This window comes from Pipistrellus kuhlii, unplaced genomic scaffold (genome assembly GCF_014108245.1).
Source record: "Pipistrellus kuhlii isolate mPipKuh1 unplaced genomic scaffold, mPipKuh1.p scaffold_m20_p_2, whole genome shotgun sequence".
NCBI classification, from domain to species: domain Eukaryota; kingdom Metazoa; phylum Chordata; class Mammalia; order Chiroptera; family Vespertilionidae; genus Pipistrellus; species Pipistrellus kuhlii.
The window spans coordinates 36,732,629-36,759,915 of record NW_023425515.1 but is presented as its reverse complement, the minus strand read 5'-3'; the positions used below and the strand labels follow the sequence as shown (position 1 = coordinate 36,759,915).

General features: G+C 43.3%; 1 protein-coding gene, 1 long non-coding RNA gene and 1 other non-coding gene across 4 annotated transcripts in view; all 3 read left to right on the top strand.

The window, feature by feature from the left end:
- Positions 1–3,949: 3,949 nt before the first annotated feature.
- Positions 3,950–27,287, top strand: part of ABCC5 (ATP binding cassette subfamily C member 5) — a 99,692-nt gene continuing 76,354 nt past the window's right edge. The window contains exons 1-2 of one of the 2 annotated variants that reach the window (XM_036443685.2): positions 3,950–4,089; positions 7,017–7,194. In XM_036443685.2, coding sequence (XP_036299578.1) covers positions 3,980–4,089; positions 7,017–7,194 — 288 coding nt within the window. In that variant the 5' untranslated portion in view covers positions 3,950–3,979. Of the gene's footprint in view, positions 4,090–5,596; positions 5,709–7,016; positions 7,195–27,287 lie in introns of those variants that run through there. The other variant, XM_036443687.2, reaches the window with a different exon arrangement.
- LOC118722319 lies at positions 11,745–15,326 on the top strand. The gene is made up of 3 exons (XR_004988966.2): positions 11,745–12,865; positions 14,003–14,200; positions 14,411–15,326. It is a non-coding gene; the product is annotated as an uncharacterized LOC118722319 (long non-coding RNA).
- LOC118725144 lies at positions 26,889–27,019 on the top strand. Its single transcript, XR_004989885.1, has one exon. It is a non-coding gene; the product is annotated as a small Cajal body-specific RNA 24 (non-coding RNA).

Genomic DNA, 27,287 nt, shown 5'->3' with positions numbered 1-27,287 from the left:
GTGATGAAGGCTTAGATCTGGATGTGTTGAGTTAGTATAGCGCTGGGGTGTTGATCTGTGAGTGCCTTGGGTGGGGCCTGGATGAGGCTGGTTGACCTATTTGGAAATGTCTTTTCTGTGAAGTGTATCATTGGGCATGCGGAGGTATTATTGATATGAGAAAATGCTAAAAAAAAAAAAAAAAAAAGAAAAGAAAACGATCCTCTCCACCCTCACCCCTCCCACCGCCCGCTCCTTTGCTTGTGAAGAACTATGTATAAAGGCAAAAGTATTTCAACTTTAGAAAAAACATACTTCTGGAAAGTTCCATGTAAATCAGTTTCGTGGTAGAAAAAATTTAAAAGTTTTAAATAAAAGGGGTAAAGAGACAATAAATAAATAAATAAATAAATAAATAAATAAATAAATAAAAATAAAAGAAAAGAAAAGAAAAAAAAAGAAAAAATTAATATAAGACACTGTCTTATTTTCGGGGAAACAGGGTATACTACTATGGACACTCAGCTAATCCCATTGCTAATCTCTACTAATGCCACAAAACCTTTGTGTGCAAAACATGGTATGATGTCATTTGGCCTTTATTTGGCTTTGTTTATATCGTAAATACTCTTCTAATTTTCCCGAGACCATTAAAGAGATACCTTATTCTGTAACACTATGATGTTTCCATGATGTCAAATAAGAGATTTAATTAATTATTTTTTAAAGCCTTATTTCATGGCAACATTGATCTGCAAAAGAGACATTTTGTCTTTATCCCTGGCAGAAGAATTCCAACGTGAGTACCACAGCCGATGGGGGTTGATGGTTACCACTGGACATTAATTAGCTCCTGACAAGCCGGGTGGAGGAGGGTGCAGAAGGCTATTGTAGCAGAATGCTTCTCATGTCAATCAACAGACATCACACCGTCCATCCGGTTCTGCAACCAGAAACCTATGTGTTTCCCTTGACACCTCTCTTCCTCAGCCATTACATGTGATTCATCAACAAGGTCTATGGTTTTCTTTCTTTCTTTCTTTCTTTTTTTAAATATATTTTATGGATTTTTTACAGAGAGCAAGGGAGAGGGATAGAGAGCTAGAAACATCGATGAGAGAGGAACATCGACCAGCTGCCTCCTGCACACCCCCTACTGGGGATGTGCCCACAACCAATGTACATGCCTTTGACCGGAATCGAACCTGGGACCTCTCAGTCACAGGCCGATGCTCTATCCACTGAACCAAACTAGTTTCGGCTATAGTGAGTCCCTCTTCCTTCTAATGTGATTAGAAGTGAAGTATTCAGCTTCCTGGCTGGTGCCTGAAGACCAGCTCACACCTTCACACTCCCTTTTTCCTTACTCCCACCTGGGTGACTGGTGGTAGCAATGAGTGGAGCAACTTAGGAAGCCAAATGTTGAACCTGAGATAGCCACGGTCACCTTGGGTCTCTGATGAACTGTAAGAAGCAGAAATGCACTGCTGATCTGGTACCCTCGCCTAGAAATGAACTCCTAACACAAGAAGCATAAACTTCTTGACTTCAAGCCACTGAATGTTAGGGATCTACTTGAGGTCGAACAATACACCCCACGTCCAACCCACTGAATTTGCCACATTGCTCCTTGATGTGGTTCTATCAATGGATCCTCACTCTACCAGCAATCCGTGAAATACCTTGTCTCTCCAGATCCTTGACAACACTTGGTGGTGTCAGATTTTTGGTTTCCCGATCAGATGGGCATAAAATGGCATCTCATCACTATTTTAATTTCCATTTCCCTGATTATCAGTGAGACTGGGTGTCTTTTCAAACATATTTGAATGGCTGCTTTTGTTTCCTTTTCTGTGAACAGCTTGTTCACATCACTTCCCCGTTTTCCTATTGGGTTATCTGCCACTTCTTATTCAGTCGTAGAAATTATTTGTACATTATACATTTAAGAACATTGTCAGTTATAACTTGTGTTTTGTCTTCACTTATGGCATCTTGTACAGAAGGTTAAATTTTAATGTAGTAAAAATTCATCAATCTTTCCTTTCTTATTTGTATCTTAAGAAGCTCTTCTCTACTCTCAAGATCACATAGATATTTCACCTTTTCTTCTAAATGTGTTAAAGTTTTCTCGTTCATAGTTTAGGTTTCTTGCCTACCTGAAACAGATTTTTCTGTGTGGTATGTATGAAGCAGTAATGAGTATTTTATTTTATTTATTTTTTTTGAAAATATATTTTATTGATTTTTCACAGAGAGGAAGAGAGAGGGATACAGTTAGAAACTGAGTATTTTAAAATTAGGGTTAACTATTATCCCAGCACTGTTTATGGAATCTTCTTTCTTTCCCTATAGATTTGTAATGTGTTTTTTCCCCCCAGTTACAGATTAACCTTACATATAATTATTAATGTGCTTCTAGGCTCTTCATTCTATTGTACTTGTCTATCAATCATCTTTGCCTAAGCACCTTAGTGTCTTCAAGTCACTTTACCTTCGTTTATTTTTTTTAAATATTTTCTTATTGATTTTCTTATAGAGGAAGGGACAGGGGGAGAGAGATAGAAACATCAATGATGAGAGAGAAGCATCCATCCGCTCCTCCCTGCACGCCAGCCACTGAGGATCTGGCTGCAACCGGCGCACGTGCCCAGACCAGGAATCAAACCGGGACCTCCCCTTCAAAGGTCTACTCTCAACTATTGAATGCCGCCAGAGGGGCTTCATTTTTTATTTTATATTTTAAATCTCTTAAATAGATGATCCTAGTACCTACACACAGGGCTGTGATGGAGATGAAAAGAAATGAGAATCGCATGGAAAGGACCAGATTAGAGTAGGTGGGCACTCAAGAGTAAGTTATGTTATGATCGTGTTGAAGGTACAGATGAAGCACAGAGATAAAGTGGTCGATCTCTTTGGGGATCCCACTTCACGTATAAAAAGAAGGGGATGGTTTGGCTCAGTCTCGACAGAGCCTCGGTTTGCAGACTGAAAGGTCCCAAGTTCGATTCCGTCAAGGGCATGTACCTTGGTTGCGGGCACCCAGTAGGGGGTGTGCAAGAGGCAGCTGATCGATGATTCTCTCTCATCGATGTTTCTAACTTCTATCCCTCTCTCTTCCTCTCTGTTAAAAATCAATAGAAATATATTTTAAGCCGAGACCGGTTTGGCTCAATGGATAGAGCGTCGGCTTGGGGACTGAAGGGTCCCGGGTTCGGTTGTGGGCATATCCCCAGTAGGGGGTGTGCAAGAGGCAGCTGATCGATGACTCTCTCTCATCGATGTTTCTAACTCTCTATCTCTCTCCCTTCCTCTGTGTGAAAAATCAATAAAATATATTAAAATATATATATTAATATATATATATATATATATATATATATATATATATATATATATATATATATATATATATATATATATATATATATATATATATATATAAAGAAGAAGAAAGGGATGAGTTGGCATACCGCGTCCATGGCTCTTGCCACTCTGTGACAACTGCGATCCCGGCATTTTATTATCTAGAAGCAGGCAGCACCCACGACGCGTCGGGCAGTGGGATAAAAGCAAAGCGATATCGGGGAATGCAGGATTCCTGAGCGGTGCACAAGCAGATAAGGTTCGGGACTGGCTGGCGACCAGGACCTACGAGCACGGTGACCTTCACGGTGTTTCTGGTGCAGACACGGCCGCTCGCCGGCGGCATCACCTGCCTGCAAACACCGGGCTGCTGGGCCACCCGGGCTCCAGCCCGCCCTCCCCGCCGCCCCCGCGGGCGCCCGGCTCCGGGGAAGGACTGCGGACCGGGTGGCCGGAGCCCCGGGCAGGCTGCTGCAGAGCTGGGATCGCGGTGGACAAGCACCCCGCCCCGCCCCCAGGGCGGCCGCGGGGCTTCTGGGAAATAGAGTCCTTCGCCGCACCCCCAGCCTCGGGCGCCTGGACGCGGGACTACAATTCCCTTCAGTCTTAGGGAAGGCTTTGTGCATCTCGCATGCGCAGTCCGGCGGCCAATGCCGCTATAAAGGCTTGTTTTGCCCCCGGAGCTGATGCTCGGGAGCGTGGTCGAGTGGCCGGCTCGGCGGGCTTGGACCCGGGGCACAGGTAAGTGGTGGCCGCCGCCGCCGCCCTCTCTTCTCCCTCGGTTGTCACGTGGCTCAACTCCCCTGTGTTTCCTCTGGGGCCGGTGGACTATGATCCGGGGACAGGGGGGCAGTTTGGGAGAAGCCAGACACCTGAGAAACGGGGCCTTGGCCTTCCTCAGGTCCCCCGCCGCCCCCTCCTTTAGATGCGAGCCCTCGGGGCACGTGGTGAGGTGCAGGCCTGGGAAGGCATGCAAGGGTGGGATGAGCGGTCAAGAGTGCTGGCTCCATTCCCGGCTGCGGCCACCAGGGGGTGCTGCGCCCGTGGGTGTGGGTGTGGGTCGCTCTCGGCTCGCCAGGCCCCTACTGGACGTGGGAACGCCCTAGGGTCCAGGGCATCCCAGGCGGAGCTGGCCCGAGAGAAGCCCCCATCCTCAAGTTGTGGGGAGGACGGCCTGGGGCACCCCGAATTAAGCCACACACACCGGACTCTGAGCTGCCAGCGACCTGAGAAGCCATCCTCTCGTGTGTGTTTTTGTTTGTTTGTTTTTGCAAATGGGCAAATGAGGTTCGTGACTGAAGCACGCAGGGCAAACCCTGGGCAAGGCCCAGGATGGGACCCAGATCTCTTGACTTGCATCAGTGCCCTTTCCACTTCCATCACACAGAGCTGCATGATGCTTTGCGTTTATCACACAGGGCCCCTTTGGTTTCTGCACAGACGTGGGGAGGCAGGAGGCACGGCAATGGTTGGCAAAGTTGCAGGTTTTGATGGAGGAGATGGGTAGGTTACACTGGGGTCCAGCGTAAGTAAAAGGTGCAGAAGGTTGGGAACACAACAAGTGGATTGGAAGAGAGTGGTAAATAGGAATTCTTGTAGCCTCAGGCTGGGTTCTCTCATGCAGCTTCAGGGCTTGGAACCAGATTACCTGAGATGTTGGAAGCCTAAATTATGAAGGCAATTTGGGGACACCTGTCTGGCTAATTGAAATTCTTGATCCTGTGCAACGCCCATCTCCCAGGCCGGGTCATCTGTTTCACTGTACACTTGTATCACTGGAAGGGGAGTCTTGATGCAAAAGCAAGAGTGTTAGAGGTGATGGGAAATTGCTCCCCACGTCCTTCATATGTAGAGTAAGTTGAAATCAAGTGATAGAAAGAAACTTTGGTTATTGTGAATTCTCATACTGCTGAGGTGATCTTCATGTTCCTCTTGACAGGGCATTTGATCATATAAATGAGCTCCCTTGGCCTTCTCCCTCCCCTCCTCCTGTATTTTTTCCAAAGTAGGACTAATCTTTTCAGCTTCCGGAAATTAGGTAGGCTCCGGAACCTTTGGAGGGGAAGGTTGGACTTTTGTGACCCCGGTAACAAGGAGGATTACTAATATCTGCATCCAGACACTGCCAAGTGCCAGCTCTGTTTATAGTTGAGGCTTAATGAGGTCTCAGTGACGTGATTGCTTATCGTGTGATTTGTCATTGGACAAGGTGACTTTTTATTTTATTTTTTTAAGATAAGGAACTAAGTTTATCAACTCTGAGTACGAGTACTCAGACTTCTGAAAGGCAAGAAGTCAAGCTTTCTTTGTGCTGGAAGCACTGATCTCAGAAAATTTCGTCCTTCTTATTTAGAGGATTATTAAGTGTTCTCCTTTTTTTCTGATACCTTAAAAATATGAATTGTAGCTGTCAGAATTTGGTTTGAAGAGTAGTGCTTTTAAGTTGAAGTAATTGCTAGCAAGAGTTTATGGCATTTAAGAGGCAACATGGCTGCACTTCTTTAATTTCTAGCGAGACTGGTATGAATGAGGTTTTATTCAGCTTGTATTTGGGAAGGTTTGAACCATCATAGAGTGGGGGAAATGTTTCAGAGAGCTGTGTATGTGTTTTATTTTTTCAAAAGTAATGAAAGTTGGTACAGATATTGATTAGAATTAGAACAGTTTCAGGTCACACTAGGTAAGCCTTCATAGGGCAGGGTGAGAAGTTTGTTTTGGTTATTGCTTTTGAATAATAGCTTTGTTGAGATGTACTGTAATTTTTAAACCATGCGTGAAAATTCAGCCTTTTGAAGTGTTTTGTTAGTATAGTCACAGAATTGTGCATCACTACTATCTAATTTTAGAACACTTTCATATCCATTTTAAAAGTGAAGGCATGTTATTGTTTTGTATGTTAGCTATGTAACTCCATGGTACTTTAAAGTAATATCAGTTTCTTCGCTGTCAATTATAAAAATGCAAAGATGGGATAGACCATTGGTAAAATAAGTATTTTGTAAGTTTTCATGTAGGAAAACTTAGTAGGAGGAATAATGCCCATTTTTAAAAAATATATATTTTATTGATTTTTGTACAGAGTGGAAGGGAGAGAGATAGAGAGTTCGAAACATCAATGAGAGAGAGTCATCGATCAGCTGCCTCTTGCACACCCCCTACTGGGGACGTGCCCGAAACCAAGGTACATGCCCTTGACGGGAATCGAACCTGGGACCCTTCAGCCCCCAAGCCGACGCTCTATCCATTGAGCCAAACCGGTCCCGATAATGCCCATTTTTAAATTGTGAAGCTTATAATCCTTAGAACAAACTCAAATTGTTTCCAGAAAGTCTTTTTATTTTATTTTATTTTTTACTTTTTTAAGACCTATAAATATTCCCCTTTGAACCCAAGGGAAGAAGTTGGGTGTCTCTTTACCAGTGTGTCTGTTTTTCTTACCTTTTTGTTTTCCTTAGCAGTGGGAGGAGAGAATTCTTGATCCTATTATATTGATTTTTTTTCCCCTTGAAAATATGAAGTGGTACTTGAAAAAGATTTCAAATATTTTTTTGTAGCTAGAGGGGTAGAAAATCTCAGTGCTTTTGCCCTTTTTCCTATTTTAAAGCACTTTTGCATATTATAAAGCACAATTTAGGAAATATCTGTTCTTGGTGAATTTTTAATTTCAGAAATTATCAAGTGAAACCAGGAGTCTGTGAGCCCTGGCGTCTCCAATCAGAGAAGATGAAGGACCTCGACATAGGAAAAGAGTATATCATCCCCAGTCCTGGTTACAGAAACGTGAGAGAGAGAACCAGTACTTCCAGACAGGACAAAGAGGACTCCAGATACAGGAGAACTGGGCAGGTCAGTATTTCCTTTCTGAGCTCCTTGTCTTAGCTGCTTGTTTTCCTAGACCACACCTTCTTTTATCATGTAATGCATAGTTTCCTTTTCTTTATTGGCTTTACATCACTGTTAAAAAAATTTATAGGGAACACTTGAGATCTTGTTCCCTGGCATGTCAGTTTGGCACAGGTAAACTAAAAAGAAAAAGAATTTATGGTTATTTACGAAAGAGGAGCACTTGGCTTTTAACCTTCTACCCACTTCTCCCGTTGCCTTCTCTCTGCCACTTATGCTCACCTTTGGTGCCTTCTGCACAGGTTTTGCTTAAGAGAAGACAACTTATGGGAGGGGAGGGGGGATGGAGCAGAAGAAATCTGAACCATTAAGCTTCATTCATGGGCTTAAAGTTGTTTTCTTCTCTTCTGCTTCTGTTGGCTGTGTTTAAAATGACTCCTTTGGAGAGACTCATTCAGAATTTATACAATACTTGGCACAATTCTAGATTGTTGTAGGATAATCAGTAAGCTTTTCAAGTAAAAAACCTGTAATCTGGTTTCTCCTAAGGGAAGTAATTTTAAAAAGGAGAAAGTGTCTTTTTCCTAACAAAAGAGATCATGCCTTTTCATGACTTGCAAAAGTCATGAAAAGGAGACGGGGAGATGACTGATCTTAAGAAGACATGCGTTTGTGTTCATGTGTATGTTTTGTGAAAACTTGAGGAAGATGTGAGCTTTGCAGCTGACACTGGAGTTTCATTAGCCTAATGTTAGCTGTCCCTCTTTGGCTGTCTTATTAACATTTTCTCATTAATGGGTGTTTTCTGTCCCCACTATAACCTGTACAATACTTTCCCATTCAATCTTAACTTTGGAGAAGCAGAGATTCAGTGTAATCAGTGTCAAATCTTTAAAGTGTCAGTTTTATAACTTTGTGTCCTTTTGTCTAGACCTTGTTAATTAAGTATTTATTAACATCTTCTGAGTTTTTGACCTGTTAGTATAGCACTTAAGTCTAGAAGAAGTCACAAAGGTACCATTGGAGCAGGGCTTTGAAGGATGATTGGGTGGTGATGCTATCAAGCTACTTACTAGTACATCATCTGTGCCTTAGTGGTTTGGGAATAAAATAGCAGTCACAGGCCCTGGCCAGTGTTGCTCAGTTGGTTGGGCTCTGCCCTATATATGGAAAGGTTGCCATTTCGATTCGCGGTCAGGGCACATTCCTGAGTTGTGGGCTTGAACCTTCGTAAGGGGTGTGCCGACTGGTGTTTCACTCTCACATCGATGTTTCTCTCTAAAAACCTTTTTAAAAAGTTTCTTAAAGTAGCATTGATGGTAGAACCGAACTTGTGGAATCATTGATCATTGAGGATTAAATGAGATAATACATAAAAATGCTTAGAATGGCGCCTGCCATGTAGCCTGTGTTCTAAGAAGTTAGCTCTTAGAACTAGTTGTCTTGATTGTAGGATGTGTAAGGGAAATTCTGCATGCCATGCTTTACTATGGGTATTGGGGAACTGTTATTGTCATTGAGGCGGGGTTTTTCATCCTTTAGCTTTTTATTTTGAGATAACTGTAGAGCCACATGCTGCTGTAAAAAATAATATAGAGAGATTCATATGCACTTTATCCAGCTTCCCCCAATGGTAACTTCTTGAGTAATTACAGTAGAATATCACAATAGGAGATTGATTGACATTAATACAGTCCATCCACCTGATTAAGACCTCACCAATTTTACAAGCACTCATTTATGTGTGTGTATTCTGTGCAGGTTTTTTTTTCCACATGTATAGATTTGTATGAACCTCTACCACAGTCAAGATACAAAACACCTCCATCCCATGCTAGCCTTTTATAACCACAGCCACTTCCCTGCCCTCTCCTAAGCTCTGGCAACCATGATTCTGTTCTCCATCTCTATTTGTCATTTTGAGTATTGTATATAAATGAAATCTAGAGTATGGAATCTTAGAGATTGGCTTTTTTTCATTCCATGTTCGTCCCTTGACAGCCATCTAATTTGTGGTGTTTCAGTATTTCTTCCCTTTTAATTGTGAGCAGTATTCAATGTGATAGATAAACCATAGTTTGTTTAACCATTTACCTGTTGAAGGACATAAGAATTACTTCTAATTTTTTGCTATTACAAATACAACTGCTTTCAATATTTGCATGTAGGATTTTGTGTGGGTAAGCTTCATTTCTCTGGAATGCCCAGGAATGCGATTGCTGGGTCATATGATAAGTATCGATACGTGCTTAGTTTCGTAAGAAACATCGATACCCTTTTTCATAGTAGCTGTACAAGTTTACATTCCCACCAATAATGTGTGCATCCAGTTTCTCTGCATGCCTGCCAATATTTGCTGTTATCGTTATCTTTATTTTTTTATTGAATTTACATGGGTTACATTGGTTAATAAAATTATATAGGCACAGTTCTACAGTCCATCATTTGCACATTGCATTGTGTACCCGCCATCCAAAGTCTAGTCTCTTTCTGTCACCATTTATCCCGTTTACCTTCTTCCAGCTGATCCTTCTCCCCCTCCCCTGCCCAATAATCTTGACCTAATGACTAATGAGGTTGAGCTGATAAGGGATTTTTAAGATTAGTTTTGAGGCAGTTAAGGAAAAAAATACCTGTAAAAGGAGAGAGAGAGAACACAGAGAGCAGGCTGGAGGCTCTTGTGCTAGCCCATGTGAGAGAGGCCCTGGGTCTGTCGTCAGCGTAATAATGAGGTGGAGGAGATGGGAGAGATTTAGGGGCATTTCTGGAAAGGGAGGGACACATCGGGTTGCCTAGGGTTGCGGGTAAGAATGAGTTTGCTTTTAAGCATGTAGAATTTGAAGTGCATCCAGGTAAAATGATCAGTAGCTAGATAGAGCATGGCAAGAGGAGAACAGGAAACAAATTTAGAGTCATTCGTGCATGCTATGTAGATCAGGGGTGGGGAACCTTTTCTCTGCCAAGGGCCATTTGGATATTTATAACATTTGCTGGCCGTATAAAATTATCAACTTAAACGTTAGCCTGCTGCCCAGCCAGTATAGCTCAATGATTGAGCATTGACCTATGAACCAGGAGGTCACGGTTTGATTCCTGTCAGAGCCCATGCCCAGGTTTCAGGCTCAACCCCCCAGTAGGGGGCATGTGGGAGGCAACCAATCAATGATTCTCATCATTGATGTTTCGCTCTCTCTCCTTTCCTTTCTGAAATGCATATATATATATATATATATATATATATATATATATATAATATATATACAATATATATATTTTATTGATTTTTTACAGAGAGGAAGGGAGAGAGAGAGAGAGAGAGAGCTAGAAACGTCGACCAGTTGCCTCTTGCACACCCCCTACCAGGGATGTGCCCGCAACCAAGGTACATGCTCTTGACCGGAATCGAACCCGGGACCCTTCAGTCCGCAGACCGATGCTCTACCACTGAGCCAAACCGGTTTCGGCCATAAAAATATATTTTAAAAAAATTAGCCTGCTATATATGGTCAAATATTTAGTGGTGTTCTTCACCCCTGATGTAGATGAAGCGTTGGGAGTGTGCAGGCTTGTCCAAAGATGGCTTGTTGAGCAGGAAGAGGTCAAACCTGGGAAGCTGGGGTGTGGTCCTGTGAAATTTCTGGGGACAGGATCCCTCCCAGTTGGGTAGAGAAGAGTTGACATTGGGATGTGCAGTGGCAGCAGTCAGCTTTTTCTTTGTAAGTGGAGAACTGGAAATAGAGTCACTGTTGTACCTTTTGTCCCCCAAATTAAAGTGAGGCATCAGACAAGTTTACTTCATGTGATTGAGCCTTATCGTAACCCCTCCCTTGGTGACTGACGGACGCTATACTTTCTGTCCGGAAGACAAAACAGGCTGGCCGCTAACATGTTAACGAAACAGGAAGGCTAATATCACTTTTATAAAATTTCTGGAGTCTATGAATTTCATTTTTATTATCCTTTTATCTTTCTAAAACTTGGAAGTTTGAATCCTGTGGGTTTTTTTGTTTTGTTTGTTTTTTAGTATTTACCATATCTTTGTTCCTTCAGAACTTTCATTACTTAAAATATTTTTCATTAGTTGTTTTTTTTTCTTTTTGCTTAGCCTTGATCTAAGCAATCAAATCATAGGTTTATGCAACCAATGTTTTTATACACACTAAAGTGAATACATATAAAATGCTTTCACAAGTTTACATGCCACCTTCTGGCTCTTGCATTTAACCTGTCAAAAACCAGAATTTCTCAAGATTTATAGATCTTGAATTTGTCTGCTATATTCATAGTTTGCTGGCTGATAGATGGAACCAAAAGGATGACCAAAGATTTCTGATTCAGAGATGATATAAAAAATGAATTCTTTAAGTAGCTGGGAAGTACAATGGCTACGTAAAGCATATCGTTTTTTAAAATGTAAGCTGGTAATTGGATAAGAGATTAAAATTTCATGTCATATAATCATAGCCATCATTTCTATATTAGAAAACCAGACGTTCCAATTGCCAGGTGTAGTTACTGTCCCTCAGAAAGAAAAATCTACTCCAAGGAACAAGGTTTTACTCACCACCATTAGCCTCTGATAGGCCCAGTTGACCTGAAACTGTGTTAAACAGAAGTCGGAAGCGAAGCGCCGAGGATCAGATTCTGATTTTAAACAGGCCGGTGATTTTTTTTTTTTTTTTTTTTCATTCTGTAAGCAAAGTTGCAGAGTGCACAGTTTGCCCATTTCTTAGTATTGTGGCCAAATCTTTCCTTTGAAATACTCTTTGGGAAAATTGCTCTACTCAGTCACATCTTAAGATATTTGTATCACCTCTGCTCAGAGATAATGAAGTCACCCAACGATGGGGTGACTAACACCTTCGTTTGTTTAGGACTATTAAGTTAATGCTGTGGCCACACACAATTCCATGCTTAGCAGACACGCTTTAATCCTGAAGTGCTAATCGGGATCTCCTTTGTTGCTGTTAGTTCTTTGGGCTGGCATTATTTCAGTAAACATGAAGATTTATGTCTTGTTATGACCACTCCTTCACACTGTTTCTGTGTCTGAGGCACGTTCAGGCACAGCTTCTTTTTCTTACGATTGCACTCATATATATGCACATGTAGATCACATAACTCCATGAGCCCTGGTTTGTTTATTTGTTTATTTTAAATGAGATATTTATTCGTTTTCTTAAATCAATGAACATTTGAACACTCTCCAAGATAGGTGCACAGCAGGGAATGAAGTGGTCTGATGCAGATAAAGATACGTGGACGCTGGGCTTGCCTGTCCTCCACTAGAAGCTTAAACTCAGAAGCATGTACAACATAGATGACTGTCATTTAGATGCTATGGATATTAATATGAAGAAGAAGGGAGTGTTTCAGTCTTTGAGGTCAGGGAAGACTTTAGGAGGAGGTAACGTTTGATTGGAGATTTGAGGAATGGGTAGAATTTGGAGAAAGGAAGAGCATGCCTGGCAGAAGAAAGAGTTATGGAGAGGGCCAACTAAGGACGCTGTTGGCTTTGAGCATGAAGTGTGAAGTCATAGAGGTAGAGGGACAGGTTGGTGAGTTTCAGATGATGCTCTTCGATAATAGGCCAGGGAATTTGGATTTTAGTTGCTTTAAATTAAAATTTAAGCAAAAGCAAGACAAATGCTTTATAAACCTTTTTATTATGTAGGTGTTTTTTTGTTTTGTTTTGTTTTTTACTTTATTTTTCTTTTTTTAAATTTCTTTATTGATTAAGGTATCACATATTTGTCTTCAAACCCTCATTCCATACCCCCCCCCACTCATGCCCCCACCCTCCTATTGTCCTTGACCACTGATTAGGCTTATATGTGTGCACATAAGTCCTTTGGTTGATCTCTCCCTTTTATCCCCACCCTCCCTTTGAGGTCCAACAGTCTGACCCATGGCTCCTTGTCTCTGGGTCTGTTCTTGTTCATCAGTCTATGTTGTTCACCATTTCCCCTAAATGAGTGAGATCATGTCCTACTGGAAATATAAGAATCAAAGATGAGACAAGCAATAATCGTTATGCTGAAAGGTATATGCATCAGTCTGTAGTGAGCTTCTTTCTGGGCCACCAGTTCTTTTGAGACCCAATTTCAATGTCAAACAGTTCCTTATGTATATATGTCAGCAATGATATTTCAGTTCTGGATGGTGGACAAATGGTGGTGATGCAGGTTCACCCCTCTCTGGTTTGGTCCTGGGCATCCTGCAGTGATACACAGCTGCTGACTGCTATTATGGCAAGGCGTTGTCAGCATCTTCCATCTCTGGACTGTTTCTCTTCTGTCTTCATGGTTGGAGTAGTCCTGTCAATTGCCAGAATCCACATGGTCTCAGAGTTGTTTTCTGAAAATATACAATCATACTCTTGACCAAAAGTTAATAAAATAATATTTTCTATAAATTTGACTTGGGATCCTTTTTCATTTTTTGCCCAAATGGTTTTCCTCTGGCTTGTTTGATACCATGTGTGTTCTTCATGGGTGTCTTGCTGATAGCATTACAATTAATTTTCTAAAGTACAAATTTTCTAGATGTAATTTACTTTCAGGATATTTTTCCTTACATGATATTCTTCTACTTTCCCCCTTTTTTTGATTTAAATATTAGGAGGCTTTTGAAATTTTCATAATGTAATCTTGATAGCTTTTTAATTTTAATTTTTGTACTATAATTTGACTGCTTTAGGTTCATTTCCTGATATGAGATTTTATCCTGAGATGAACTGCCAATAAAAAATTTTAGTTAACACTTTAGGAACAACTTTTTGTCCAGTGCAATTAGTTTTTCTAGGATGCAGTTGTTTTCTTACTGCTCCCAGACCAGGGTTTAGGGTGACTTGTTTTTTATTAGCATATCTAACCTGGAAAAGGAGGAAGAATGGATAATAAGCAGAAGTCAACCCAAGTTCATGTGCCCTTATGACTGCTCTTTTTTTTCCTCTTCGCTCAAAAGTGTTCCATTGGTGGAATTTTCTTTCTACCATGATAGGGCAGTGGTCGGCAAACTCATTAGTCTCCAGAGCCAAATATCAACAATACAACGATTGAAATTTCTTTTGAGAGCCAAATTTTTTAAACTTAAACTTCTTCTAATGCCACTTCTTCAGAAAAGACTCACCCAGGCCTTGGTATTTTGTGGAAGAGCCACACTCAAGGGGCCAAAGAGCCTCATGTGGCTTGAGAGCCGTAGTTTGCCGACCTTGGAGTTATACTCTTCTGCCTCTAGGAAGATGAGAGAGCAAGTATTCACAAAGCCCAGTGACCTTCATCTAGTATTTCCTTTAGTTTTGTGTTGGGCTGACCCTTGAACCTTGGAGTTTTCATAATTAGTGAGTTGAAATGTTTTCAAATTATATCCTAGAAATCACCCTTATCCCCTCTACCCAGAGATAGTTATTGTTATGAAGTAGTTTTGTTTAGTGCCTTAGATTTTTGAGAGTTTGAAAGCTTTTCTTTAGGGACTCAGGGTGTGTGGATTTGTCCATGCCCTAGTGTTTTCAGAGTTAAGAATATTACCTGAGTCTTCTTGCTGTTAGGAAGGAGGAGGGCAGGATGAAGGAGATGAGTATTTGCAGTCTCTGCATTTTTTTACTCTTGATTGGCACTCAGTGACTCAGCACATTTTCTCAACAACCAGTGACTGGAGGAGTAGGAACACCTGCTCTGGGCGGCCTCCTCTCCCCCCTCCATCCATAAAGCCTCATAGAGCTCAGTGTGTATGATACGGGTATGGGGCCTGGTGCCAGGTGCTGGCCACCAATAGCAGGCCAGAGCTCTCTGCTAGAGATGACAACAGTGCTGCTATTGGTGCAGCACCCAAGTGGCTCTGCTGGGTGGTGACTGAACCTGCAGCGCACGGGTCTCCTGAGGTGGCCTGGATCATGAGCTCCTTTACGCTGTCTGCAGCAGGGCTGCTGCTGCCTTGCTAGGAAATGCTGCCTAAGGGGAATAGTAAATATAGCCTGTTGGCGTGAGTAGTTAAAGGAGCTTCTGTTAAAGAGGAACAAAAGTATTAGAACTAGCTTCCTGTTTATTTTTTGTTTGTTTTGTTTTTAAATATGTTTTAATTGATTTCAGAGACAGGAAGGGAGAGGAAGGGGACAGAAATATTAATGATGAGAATCATTGATCGGGCCCAGCCGGTGTTGCTCAAGTGTTTGAGCATCGTTGACCTATAAATCAGGAGGTCACGTTTCCTGGTTAGGGCACATGCCCAGGTTGTGGGCTTGATCCCAGGTGTGGGCATGCAGGAGGTGGTTGATCAATGATTCTCTCTCATCATTGATGTTTCTATCTCCCTCTCCCTTCCTCTCTGTAATCAATAAAAGTACTTTTTTTAAAAAAAAAAAAAAAGAAGAAGAAGAAGAATCACACCTGCCTCCTGCATACTCCCCCCACTGGGGATTTAGCCCACAATCCAGCATGTATCCTGACCAGGAATTGAACCTTGATCTTCTGGTACGTGGGTAGATGCTCAAGCTTCCTATTTCTTAAGCAGTTTTAAATACCCCAGCTTTATTTGGTTAAGATAGATAACTTGGAAGTTACAAATACTTAACGAAAACTTTTTCAATGAAATCTTGGTTCTGCTTTTAGGTAGCCTTCTGTGAATTTTTCTTTAATGCCTCAGCATTCATTTCCTCTCTCTTAATCGAAAATAAAAGGTCAATGCTAGAACAGGAAACCAGCCTGCACCTTGTACCTTGGACGCATATTCCCCGGCCCTGGTCATGCATGCAGGAGGCAGCCAGTCAATGTGTCTCTCTCACACTTTGATGTTTTTCTTTTTCTCCCTCTCCTTTCCATTCTCTTTAAAAACCAGTGGGAAAATATTTTTGGGTGAAGATTAACAAAAACACACACACACAAAAAATTGCAGACTAATGTTAATTTGCCACACTGAAGCTCACTGATTAGCAGGATTAAGCTTTTCTCTCTGTTTTTCACCCCCTTGTAGGGAGTTAGCCTATTTAGATAAGTAGATGTTATATGTGTTTAAATTATAAGATTATTTTTTGTATTAGCTGTTCAAAGAATCAACTTAACTCAGTTCTATCAGATAAAAACTTCTGTTACCAAAGCAGACATGGTGTTTAGCAATCACTTAATTTTCGTAACTAAGAAAACTAAGGAGAAGAATAGCCAAACTGCTCAAATCTTCACCTTTGTGTTTGCTTCTCACCATTGTCAGCATTTCCAGCCTGCTCTGCAGTCCCGGGGTCACATGATGGAACCACTGATGTCTTATACTAAGCATTTAACATGAGCATACACATGGCACTGAAGAAAGTTTTATTTATAAAAATTTTTAAAATATATTTTATTGATTTTTTACAGAGAGGAAGGGAGAGAGATAGAGAGCTTGAAACGTCGATGAGAGAGAAACCGACCAGCTGCCTCTTTCACACCCCCCACCGGGGATGTGCCCGCAACCAACGTACATGCCCCTGACCGGAATCAAACCTGGGACCTTTCAGTCCGCAGGCCGATGCTCTACCACTGAGCCAAACTGGTTTCGGCTATAAAATTTTTTTTAAGCCAAAGCCTGAACTTACGGGATTTTTGTCAAATGCAAAAGACCAGTATTCATCTATCTAAATCTGTGGTTCTCAGCTCAGGATGCCTATTAAAGTCGTTTGAAGAGCCTTTGAAAAAATACCGATGCAGGACCCTATCCCAGGCCAGTTAAGCCAGTCTCTGGGGCTGGAGTTGTTAAAGCTCTTTGGTTATTCTGTTGTGTAGCCAGCACCCAGAACCTCTGCCCTGGTCCCTGGGACAAAGTCTCTTCCTCTCAAACAACGGGGCTCCAGTGTTCCCGGTGAGGTTTTTCCCCCTGTGATTCAGGCTCAGTGTAATCTTTTGAAACCTTATCATTGTAACAACAAAGTTAATCTCACACACCAGCGTAATAGGAACTTTGAATAACTTCCTTGGGAATTAGTGTATTTATAAAACAACTAAAAGCCCTCAAATTTCTGCTGATCATAGAGTAATACCAGACTATGAAGTGTGGGAAAACACCTGTTTTACTGTGGGGATGTTGTGCAGTTATACTCACTGGCGCATTAATAGCTGATCCTCAGCACGAGGCATTGCAGCATCAGGAGTGAACAGGTAGTTACCGATGTGATGCATGGGTTAATTCATAGCTGCTAAGCTGGAGAATTTTTCTGTCCCTCTTGACTGAAGTGGCCGCTGTTCGGAAGTTCTTTAGGGAAGAGTTTGAGATGGTCAGGAGCATGTAAATACTCAAGGATGTTTTGAGAATTGGGAGTGGGAATGTCCTTGGTAGTTTCTTTAACTTGAGGGTAGGGACGATGGGGAAGCCTCATGTCAGCTGTCCTTGGGAGGACACCATCTTTTTAAATTTAAAATAAAAGTTTAATTTCCTTTTAATTTAGTTTTTAATATGTTGAGTCTCTTGAAACCTGTATCTAAAATTGGACAACAGGTCCCCTTAAAAAGATGTCTCCCAAGAGGTTTGTCATCAAGGCAGCTATGGGACCGGGGCAGTACAGAAAAGGTTGATAAGAAGAGGCTGCCTGTTCCGTGTTGGTGTTAAGACCTTGTGATTAAGGAGAGGGGAGGGCTAAGACCGGTTTGGCTCAATGGATAGAGCGTCGGCTTGGGGACTGAAGGGTCCCGGGTTCGATTCCGGTCAAGGGCATGTACCTTGGTTGCGGGCACATCCCCATTAGGGGGTGTGCAAGAGGCAGCTGATCGATGACTCTCTCTCATCAATGTTTCTAACTATCTCTCTCCCTTCCTCTCTGTACAAAATCAATAAAATATAGCACTGATTCTATCTTTAAAAAAAAAAAAAAGAGTACTTGTGAGGAGAGGATCCAAGATGGCTGCTCGGGTAGACATCTAACCACAGCAGCACACAACAAATTCAATGGAATACAACTAAAATGTAGAGTGGACATCGCCCAGAGCTACAAGTAGTCGACTGACTGAAAATTCTATAATACAACAAGAAGGAAAGAGAAAACCAGAAGGAAAATCAGAGGAGCTGAAAAAAAGTCTAAGGTACAGAGACATACTGCGCGCTCGCACGCACGCGCGCGTGCGCGCGGAGAGGTCGCAGCCAGAGAGGAGAAGAGGGCTGGGTGCTACCTGGCGTTCTCTAGCAGGAAGGAAATAGAACCCCCAGCCTGGGCTAAACCCCCGAACCGGCAGTGCTGAGCCCCAGTTATGGGCCAGACCCTGGGGACCCAGGCTACGGCGGGGGAGACGGGGCTGTGAGGCGGAACCCCAAGCGAGCAGCGAAAAGCAGGGCCCCCAGAGTCGCGCGCACACTGCGCGCAGAGGACTGAATGTTGACTCTGATGCTGGATTACCCTAGCTGGAAGAAACAAAGCCTCCGGAGGCACTGAGCCTCAGTCCGGACTGCTCTGAACCCCAGTTCTAGGCCAATCCCTGGGACCCAGGCTCGGGCAGGGGGAGACGGGGCTGTGAGGCGGAATCCCAGTGGATCGGCGAAAAGCGGAGCCCCCAGAGTCGCGCGCACTACGCGCAGAGGACAGTCTGTTGACTCTGATCCTAGACTCCCCTAGCGGGAAGGAGAAAAAAAAAAAGCTCCAGACTGGAGGAATGCAACAGGGAGCAGGAGCCCCTACCGGACACCAGCCAGCCGGGCGCCGGCAGGGAGCCGGGCGACGGGGCCCCCGGGGGGTGGGGGGTGCCCCTGAGCCTTCGACCGCTGAGCGCGGGCAACGGAGCCAAGGCCGGGGGCTGCTTCCTGGGCGGCGCCGACCCCAGCAACAGGCTGAAGCAGCGCAGGAGCCCGCGGAGAACAAAGGGGTGCCACAGGCCAACCTGCTGAGCTCCCAGGATGAGGAGGAAGAAACCAAAGAAGTTCTCAATGTGAAGAAATCAAGTGAGAGCAAAAGATAGTAAAATTACTTAAGAAAGAATACAAAGAAGATCTTGAAAAATCAAAGACTAAGTCAGAACTTAACTCACCAGCCAACATTGCAACATAAATGCGTTTTTTTTTAAAAAAAAAAAAAAAAAAAAAAAAAAAAAAAAGGACAGAATGTTACAACAGCGGCGGCCAGGCCTAGAGTGCCCAGGCACAAAGCAGTGGTTGCCAGGCTGGGAGCGTCCAGGCCCGGAGCAGCCAGGCCCAGAGCAGCCGGGTCCGGTGTGGCCAGGCCCGGAGCAGCAGCAGCCAAGTCCAGAGCAACTAGGTCGGGAGCGGCGGTGACCAGACCTGGAGCAGCTGGTTGTGGAACGAACCAGAGCAACAGAGGCCAGGCCCGGAACAGCCAGGCCTGGAACAGCTCGCTCCTCGCCTGCCCCTGCCCCACGGCTGCCTCTCAGACATGGCTGGAAACTTTTGTGGGAACTTGAGGGTCTGCTGAATCAAGCGATGAAGGCTTAGATCTGGATGTGTTGAGTTAGTATAGCGCTGGGGTGTTGATCTGTGTTGATCTGTGAGTGCCTTGGGTGGGGCCTGGATGAGGCTGGTTGACCTATTTGGAAATGTCTTTTGTGTGAAATGTATCATTGGGCATGTGGTGGTATTATTGATATGAGAAAATGCTAAGTAACTGATTTACTATCTGAAAAGGGATTTACTATCGGGGAAAGGGAGGGAGGAAGAGACTGAACATAAACTGCACCTATGGATGAGGACAATGGGGGATGGGGAGGGGGCGGAGGGTGGGGTGGGAACCTGGTGGAGGGGGGAAGAAATGAGGAACCTTTGTAACAATATGAACAATAAAGATTGATATAAAAAAAAAAAAAGTAAGATGGGCAAAGGGAAGTATGAAAAAAAAAAAAAAAAAGGAGAGGGGAGGGAGAAGATCCTGTAGGATCTGAGGCCTGTCCATTCTGATCATGCCCCGGGGACTGGACAGGAAGGGGTATTGCCGCCTTCAATCCCCCGGGGAAATGCGAGGCGCTTGGGTGTTGCCAGTCGCTGCCTGCCCTCTCTGCATTCCTAAGAACTTGGATGAGCCCTCCGTCTCCCGGTTTAGGAAGGCCACCTGCTGTTGTGCCGCTGTCAGCAGGGGTTGCTCAGCCTGGAGAATGATTTCTGGCCCCTGCGGAGGCCTCCCTGCAGGGGGAAGCCCCTGGTTGCCCTGTCAGCAGACATTCCGCTCTGGCAGCCTGAGAAAATGAGACGGGACAAACCCATGTCCCAGGGCCCCGCAGGGCAGCGGGTGCCCCGATGATCGCAGCCTCGGGATGGTGTGGGTGCGCACAGCAGGGAACGTCTCTTGCACAAGCATGGCCCTTTGCTCATGGATCGAATGTTTCTTGTTTTCCTCGCCAGATGGGCACGTAGGTGACTGTGTGCTTCCCTGACCTTTGCACAGTAGCAGAACCTGAATTTCATTGTCCCCTATTAGCTCTCCCAAGTGTCTCCACCCTGCCCCGATGGTATCACTTTGATAGGGAGGAAAAATGTTCATTGTTTCCTAGCCAGGTATCACTTTGATAGGGAGGGAAAATGTCCATTGTTTCCTAGCCATGTCGTCCTTAGGAAGATATAAATGGCAACTGTATTTCCTTGTTTAATGTTTTCTCAGCTCCTGGATCAAACAGTGTTTCCCCTCTGGAAAGAATGAACTGGTGTGGACACCTCGCCCTGTGTCTGTGCCATCTGGCCACGGAGAGGCATTCAGTCTATAGATGGTGCCCCTTGAAGGAAATAGAGATGGGGGCCTCCTTCCTTCTCAGGAGAGGCTTTAAAAAGTTACTTCTAAAAGGGGTTTAAAGAACCATAACTTAAAGAACATGCCTCATAAAATGCATCACCTAGACCAGGGTATAAGCACTGACTTAGCTGTGTAGCTAGCTAGAGCTACCTTAGCAGGACTGACATTTGGGGCCACAGATACTACTGAGTTTCGGGGCCTGTCCTGTACATGGATGGATGGATGGATGTTCAGCAGTGTCCCTGGCCTCTGTCCACTACATGCTAGTAATGACAAATGTCTCTAAACATTGCCAGGTGTGCCCTGGGCAAGCAAAATCGCCCTCCCTTCAGAACTGCTGGGCTACACTGTCCAGTACTTTAGCCATGAGCCACATTAGCTATCCAGCATTGGAAACGTGTCCATTCCGAATTGAGTTGTGCTGTTTATATAAAATACACACCAGATTTCCCCTGATGATCCTATTGTGTAGCCAGCCAGACTTAGTTGTGTGTGTTGTTTTTTTTTTAAGTGTAAAATAGCTCATTAATAAGTTTTTTACTGATTACATGTTTCCCCTCCACCTAATCCCCACTCTCCCCTCTGCCCTTACTCCCCTTCCCCCCCTACTGTCCTTATCCATAGGTATATGATTTTTGTTCAGTCTCTTTCCATACCCCCCACACAGACACCCCTTTCCCCCTGAGAAATATCAATCCCCTCCCATTCTATGCCCCTGATTATATTATATTATATTCACCAGTTTATTCTGTTCCTCAGATTTTTAATTCAGTTGATTTTTAGATTCACTTGTTGATAGATATGTATTTGTTGTTCATAATTTTTATATTTACTTTTTTCTTTTTTTCCTTCTTTTTAAAGAACACTTTTTAGCATTTCATATAATACTGGTTTGGTGGTGATGTACTCCTTTAGCTTTTTCTGATCTGTGAAGCTTTTTATCTGCCCTTCAATTCTGAATGATAACTTCGCTGGGTAGAGTAATCTTAGTTGTAGGTTCTTGCTATTCGTTACTTTGAATATTTCTTGCCACTCCCGTCTGGCCTGAATAGTTTCTGTTGAGAAATCAGCTGATAATTATATCGGTGCTCCCTTGTAGGTAACTAACTGTTTTTCTCTTGCTGCTTGTAAGATTCTCTCTTATCTTTTGCTCTTGGCATTTTAATTATGATGTGTCTTGGTGTGGTTCTCTTTGGATTCCTTTTGTTTGGGGTTCTGTGCGCTTCCTGGACTTGTAAGTCTATTTCTTTCACCAGGTGGGGGAAGTTTTTGGTCTTTATTTCTTCCAATAGGTTTTCAGTGTCTTGCTCTCTCTCTTCTTCTTATGGGCACTCCCATAATTCTGATGTTGGTTCCCTTGAAGTTGTCCCAGAGGCTTCTTACACTATCTTCAACTTTCTGGATTCTCTTCTCTTCTTGATTCTCTGGAAGAGTGTCCTTTGCCTCTTTGTATTCCAAATCTTTGATTATATAAAATACACACCAGATTTTCCTGATGATCCCTGATTTTGGGTCTCTGTATAATATTTTTTATTTCAGTCAGTGTATGTTTAATTTCTAGTTGGTTTAATTTCTTTTTCATACCCTCTAGGGTAGGGGTGTCGAACTCAATCAGAGAAGGGGCCAAAATCTAAAATCCAGCCTAAATCGCGGGCCGAATGGTTTACTGAACAGTCATAAACTGTCATTGTGATGGAAACGCAGCGGAGTGCAGTGATGACAGCGCGGTGCGGGCCACATTGCAAGGCCTGGTGGGACGGATTTGGCCCGCGGGCCTTGTGTTTGACACATGTGCTCTAGGGTCTTGTTAAATTTATCGGTCTTTTCTAGGAAATTATTGAAAAACCTTATAACCCTGGTTTTGAACTCTATGTCCAGTCTTTTGTTCTCCATTTCTTTTGTTTGAGATCTTCCTTTTCTCGGCATTTTTGCTGCTTATGCAAAAGCAGCTGTGTGGAGCCTGGGTGGGTTTGTAGAATGTATGGGGCGGGGCCTCAGGGCGGGGTGGGATCTCAGGACATCACTAGGCCAGGACATGGCAAACAGCAATGACTGCCATCAGTCCTCTCTGCCTTTCAGCGTTTCTAGGTCTCCGCCCTCCAGTGCAGTAAACAATGATTGCTGTGCGCACCTCTAGGATTTTCATCTTTTCAGCGCTTATGCTCCTTTCTCTTTTAGCTAGCTTTCCTGTGGTTTTGGTTGGTAGAACTTTTGTCATTTAGTTGTAGTTTTGAAATTGTGCAAGGTGGCAGATTAGTTGCTCACCTACACTGCCATCTTGGTTTCTCCTTTTATTTTATTTTTAAATATATTTTATTGATTTTAGAGAAGAAGGAAGAGGGAGAGAGAGATAGAAACATCAAGGATGAGAGAGAATCATTGATTGGCTGCCTACTGCATGTCCCCTCCTGGGGACCGAGCCTGCAATGCAGGCATGTGCCCTTGGCTGGAATCGAACCTGGGACCCTTCAATTGACAGGCTGGTGCTCTATCCATTGAGCTAAACCAGCTAGGGCAGGGGTGTCGAACTCAATCAGAGAAGGGGCCAAAATCTAAAATCCAGCCTAAATCGCAGGCCGAATGGTTTACTGAACAGTCATAAACTGACAATGTTAACCAGAAATGTGAATTTAAAATGAGTGGAACAATCTTTTCCTTAACAGTGCTGTTAACCAACTCACATGCTATCAAGCAAAACAGTAATATTGGTATCAAGCAAAACAGTAATATTGGAATGTACCTAAAATGCTCATTGTTTTGTTTTCTGGCTAGATGTCTGACACCATTTTCCCTGGATCAATGAGTCAATGTTCGGTTTTATTTCTTGGGCTGTAGCAACCCGCAAAACAGCATGGAGGTTGTCATCGGTAATGCGTGATCTGTGCTTGTTTTTGTTCAGATTCATTATTGAAAACATCTGTTCACAAAGATAGGTGCTCCCAAACATGGATAGAATACGGGCAGCATGAAGTCGGAGCTCTGGCATTGAGTCGGGGCAGTAGAGGGTAGAAGTCCTCAATTTCAACATCCTGAAACCTTGATTTCAGGCCACTGTCAGACTGAAGCTCGATTATCTCCATCTGAAGGTGATGGGGCACATTGTTGACATCAACTGTAAAAGGATTGGCAAAGATGTCAAAGCCTGAGTGCTGTGTTCTAAAGTCAGAGAAGCGCCGCTCAAATTCACTTAGTAAACGGCTAACTTTGGTAGCCAGCCGACTGCAAGGAAAAGTACCAGAAATAGTGGTTGAGATACTCAAACAAACGGGAAAGTGGGCAAGATTGTCCTGTTCCAGTTGGGACTTCCATACGCTGGAATGCTGTGATCATGTCAGACATCTTCGTGATGACTTGTTTGCGTCCCTGCAGCTTCAGATTCAGTTGGGCGAGATGCTCGCATATGTCACACATCATAGCAAAATCACATAGCCAGGCGGGATCCGACAGTTCAGGCAAGGGCTTTCCTTTACTTTCCATGAAAAGAGCAATTTGTTCTCTGAGCTCAAAAAATCTTTTGAGGACTGCGCTCTTGCTCAGCCATCTTACTTCTGTGTGGTATGGCACGTCTCCATGCTCTGCACCCACCTCCTGTAAAAACTGCTGGAACTGGCGATGATTCAGGCCACGTGCCTGTATAAAGTTAATAGTTTTAATGACTGTGGTCATTATGTCATTCATGTCCAGAACTTTTCCACACATAGCCTCTTGGTGGATAATGCAATGATAAGTAATCAAGGGTGTGTGGCAGTGACTTTTTTGCATTCTTTCCTTCATTAGTCCAACCAAGCCTTTCTTTTCTCCGCACATTGAAGGTGCGCCATCGGTAGTTAGCCCCACCAACTTTTCCCAGGGTAATTTAAAATTATTTATAGATTTCTCCACAGCCTCAAATATATCTCTACCAGTCGTCGTCCCATGCATGGCAGCTACATCCAAAAGTTCCTCAGTGACAGAGAGGTCGGTCTTTGTAGCACGTATAAAGATGGACAGCTGCGCTGTATCAGTGTTGTCTGTGCTTTCATCGATAGCAAGTGAAAAAGCGAGATAACTGCATGCCTGTTCGGCCAGCTGTGATGATAGATTTCCTGAGAGTTCTTGAACTCTATCTGCAATGGTGTTTCTTGACAAACTGACATTTTGAAAACTCTGTATCTGGTCTGGGCATACTTGCTCACACACTTTTAGCATGCATTGCTTCAAAAAGGCACCCTCTGAAAAACACCTTGAAGTACGGGCAATTTCTTCAGCCACTATAAAGCTTGCTTTCACTGCAGCATCATTTTTCGCTGTAGCCTTTGTAAACATTTGCTGCTGTGATTGTAGTTTGCCTTTTATTTTATTTTTTATTTATTTTTTAATAAATATATTTTATTGATTTTGTACAGAGAGGAAGGGAGAGAGATATAGTTAGAAACATCGATGAGAGAGAGTCACCGATCAGCCGCCTCCTGCACACCCCCCACTGGGGATATGCCCGCAACCAAGGTACATGCCCTTGACCGGAATCGAACCCGGAACCTTTCAGTCCCCAAGCCGACGCTCTATCCATTGAGCCAAACCGGTCTCGGCTGTAGTTTGCCTTTTAGTTCTTTAACAATTTTATGCTTTTCTTCCAAAGTATATTTGCCATACTTAACATTATGTTTGGTGTCAAAATGACGACGTATATTGTACTCTTTCATCACCGACACTGTCTCATAACACAATATACACACCGGTTTGCCCTCTCTAAGCACAAACACGTATTCATTTTCCCATTTGTCATTAAATTGTCTGCCTTCACCGTCAACTTTTCTTTTCCTGGACATTTTGGGATCAATATTGGCAGTAAAAGATGTAGTTTACTGGAAATCTGCGTTAGAAGGAAAAAGTTGAAAACTGCACAGGGATAGCTTGATTTGGCAGATGGAGTGGAGAAAAAAAAAGTCAGTCAATAAATGCCTGGCTGGGTACAGATAGCAGATTCTGTTGCGATTTTTATGCCTGCACTTTATGCCAGGAACTGGCAGCTTCTGCTGTGTATTTTTTATGCCCGCACACTCACTCTCTCCTCTGCTCTGCCACCCGCACAACCACATCGGATGCCGGACTATAGGTCATACCTCCTGAATCTCGCGTGACTTGTTATCTATGCACATGCGTAATAGATAGCAAGTACAGTGGCCGGCGAGGCAGCCGGCGAGATCACAAGCCTCCTATGTCACCGCGCGTCATTGTGATGGAACGCAGCGGAGTGCAGTGATGACAGCGCGGTGCGGGCCATATTGCAAGGCCTGGCAGGCCGGATTTGGCCCGCGGGCCTTGTGTTTGACATGTGTGAGCTAGGGCATGAAATGTATTTTAATAAACACTGTCTTTATAATTATTCAAAGTGTATGTATACACTTTTTTGGGACACCCTATATTATTCAAATTAATTCCACTCAGACAAGGGGGTGGGGTGAGGTGGGGACAGGGTGAGGCTGGGTAAAAAGGAGAAATAAGGGACATCTATAATAGTGTCAACATTAAAAAATAGCCAAAACTAGTTTGGCTCAGTGGATAGAGTGTCGGTCTGTGGATTGGAAGGTCCCAGGTTTGATTCCAGTCAAGGGCATGTACATTGGTTGTGGGTGAGGGATGTGCAGGAGACAGCTGGTTGATGTTTCTCTCTCATCGACGTTTCTAGGTCTCTATCCCTCTCTCTTCCTCTCTGTGGAAAATCAATAAAATATATTAAAACAAACAAAAAACAATAAAAAATAATTAATTTCACCTGTATCTTCTTCTTTCTTAATGCGCATACTAGAAAAATTTAAATGACATTTGTGACTTGTGTTATATTTACATTGGACATCACTGAGGTGTAGTTTAACCATTTATCTTGTTGAGGCATTTAGTTCCCAGTAAAATACTGGATTTAAATTTCCCTTCATATAATGGAGTTATGGAGACAGAATATTTAAAATGTTTCATCTTACCAGTTGGTTTTCCGGAGTACCCACTAGTGGCATATTACATATTGGTGCAATGGACATTTATTTTTTATTCAGTTTCTTCTTAAAGTGGAGAAAACTCTTTGTAAATGTCCTAAAGAAATATAGTAGCTTTCTGTTCACCCTTTGCAAGTAAAAAGGGTGGATCGTTCCACTACTGACATACACACATCTATAATAATAAAAGCGCAATATGCTAATTAGACCGGACAGCCTAATGACTTTCTGGACATCATTCCGGATAAAGCCAAGGAGGCGGGGGCCATGGCAGAGGTGGTTAGGGGAGATCAGGCAGTCAGGCAGAGTGATTAGGGGCGATTAAACAGGCAGGCAGGCAGGCGAGCGATTAGGAGCCAGCGATCCTGGATTGTGAGAGGGTGCAGGCCAGGCTGAGAAACCCCCCTCCCCCGTGCACTAATTTTGTGCACCAAGCC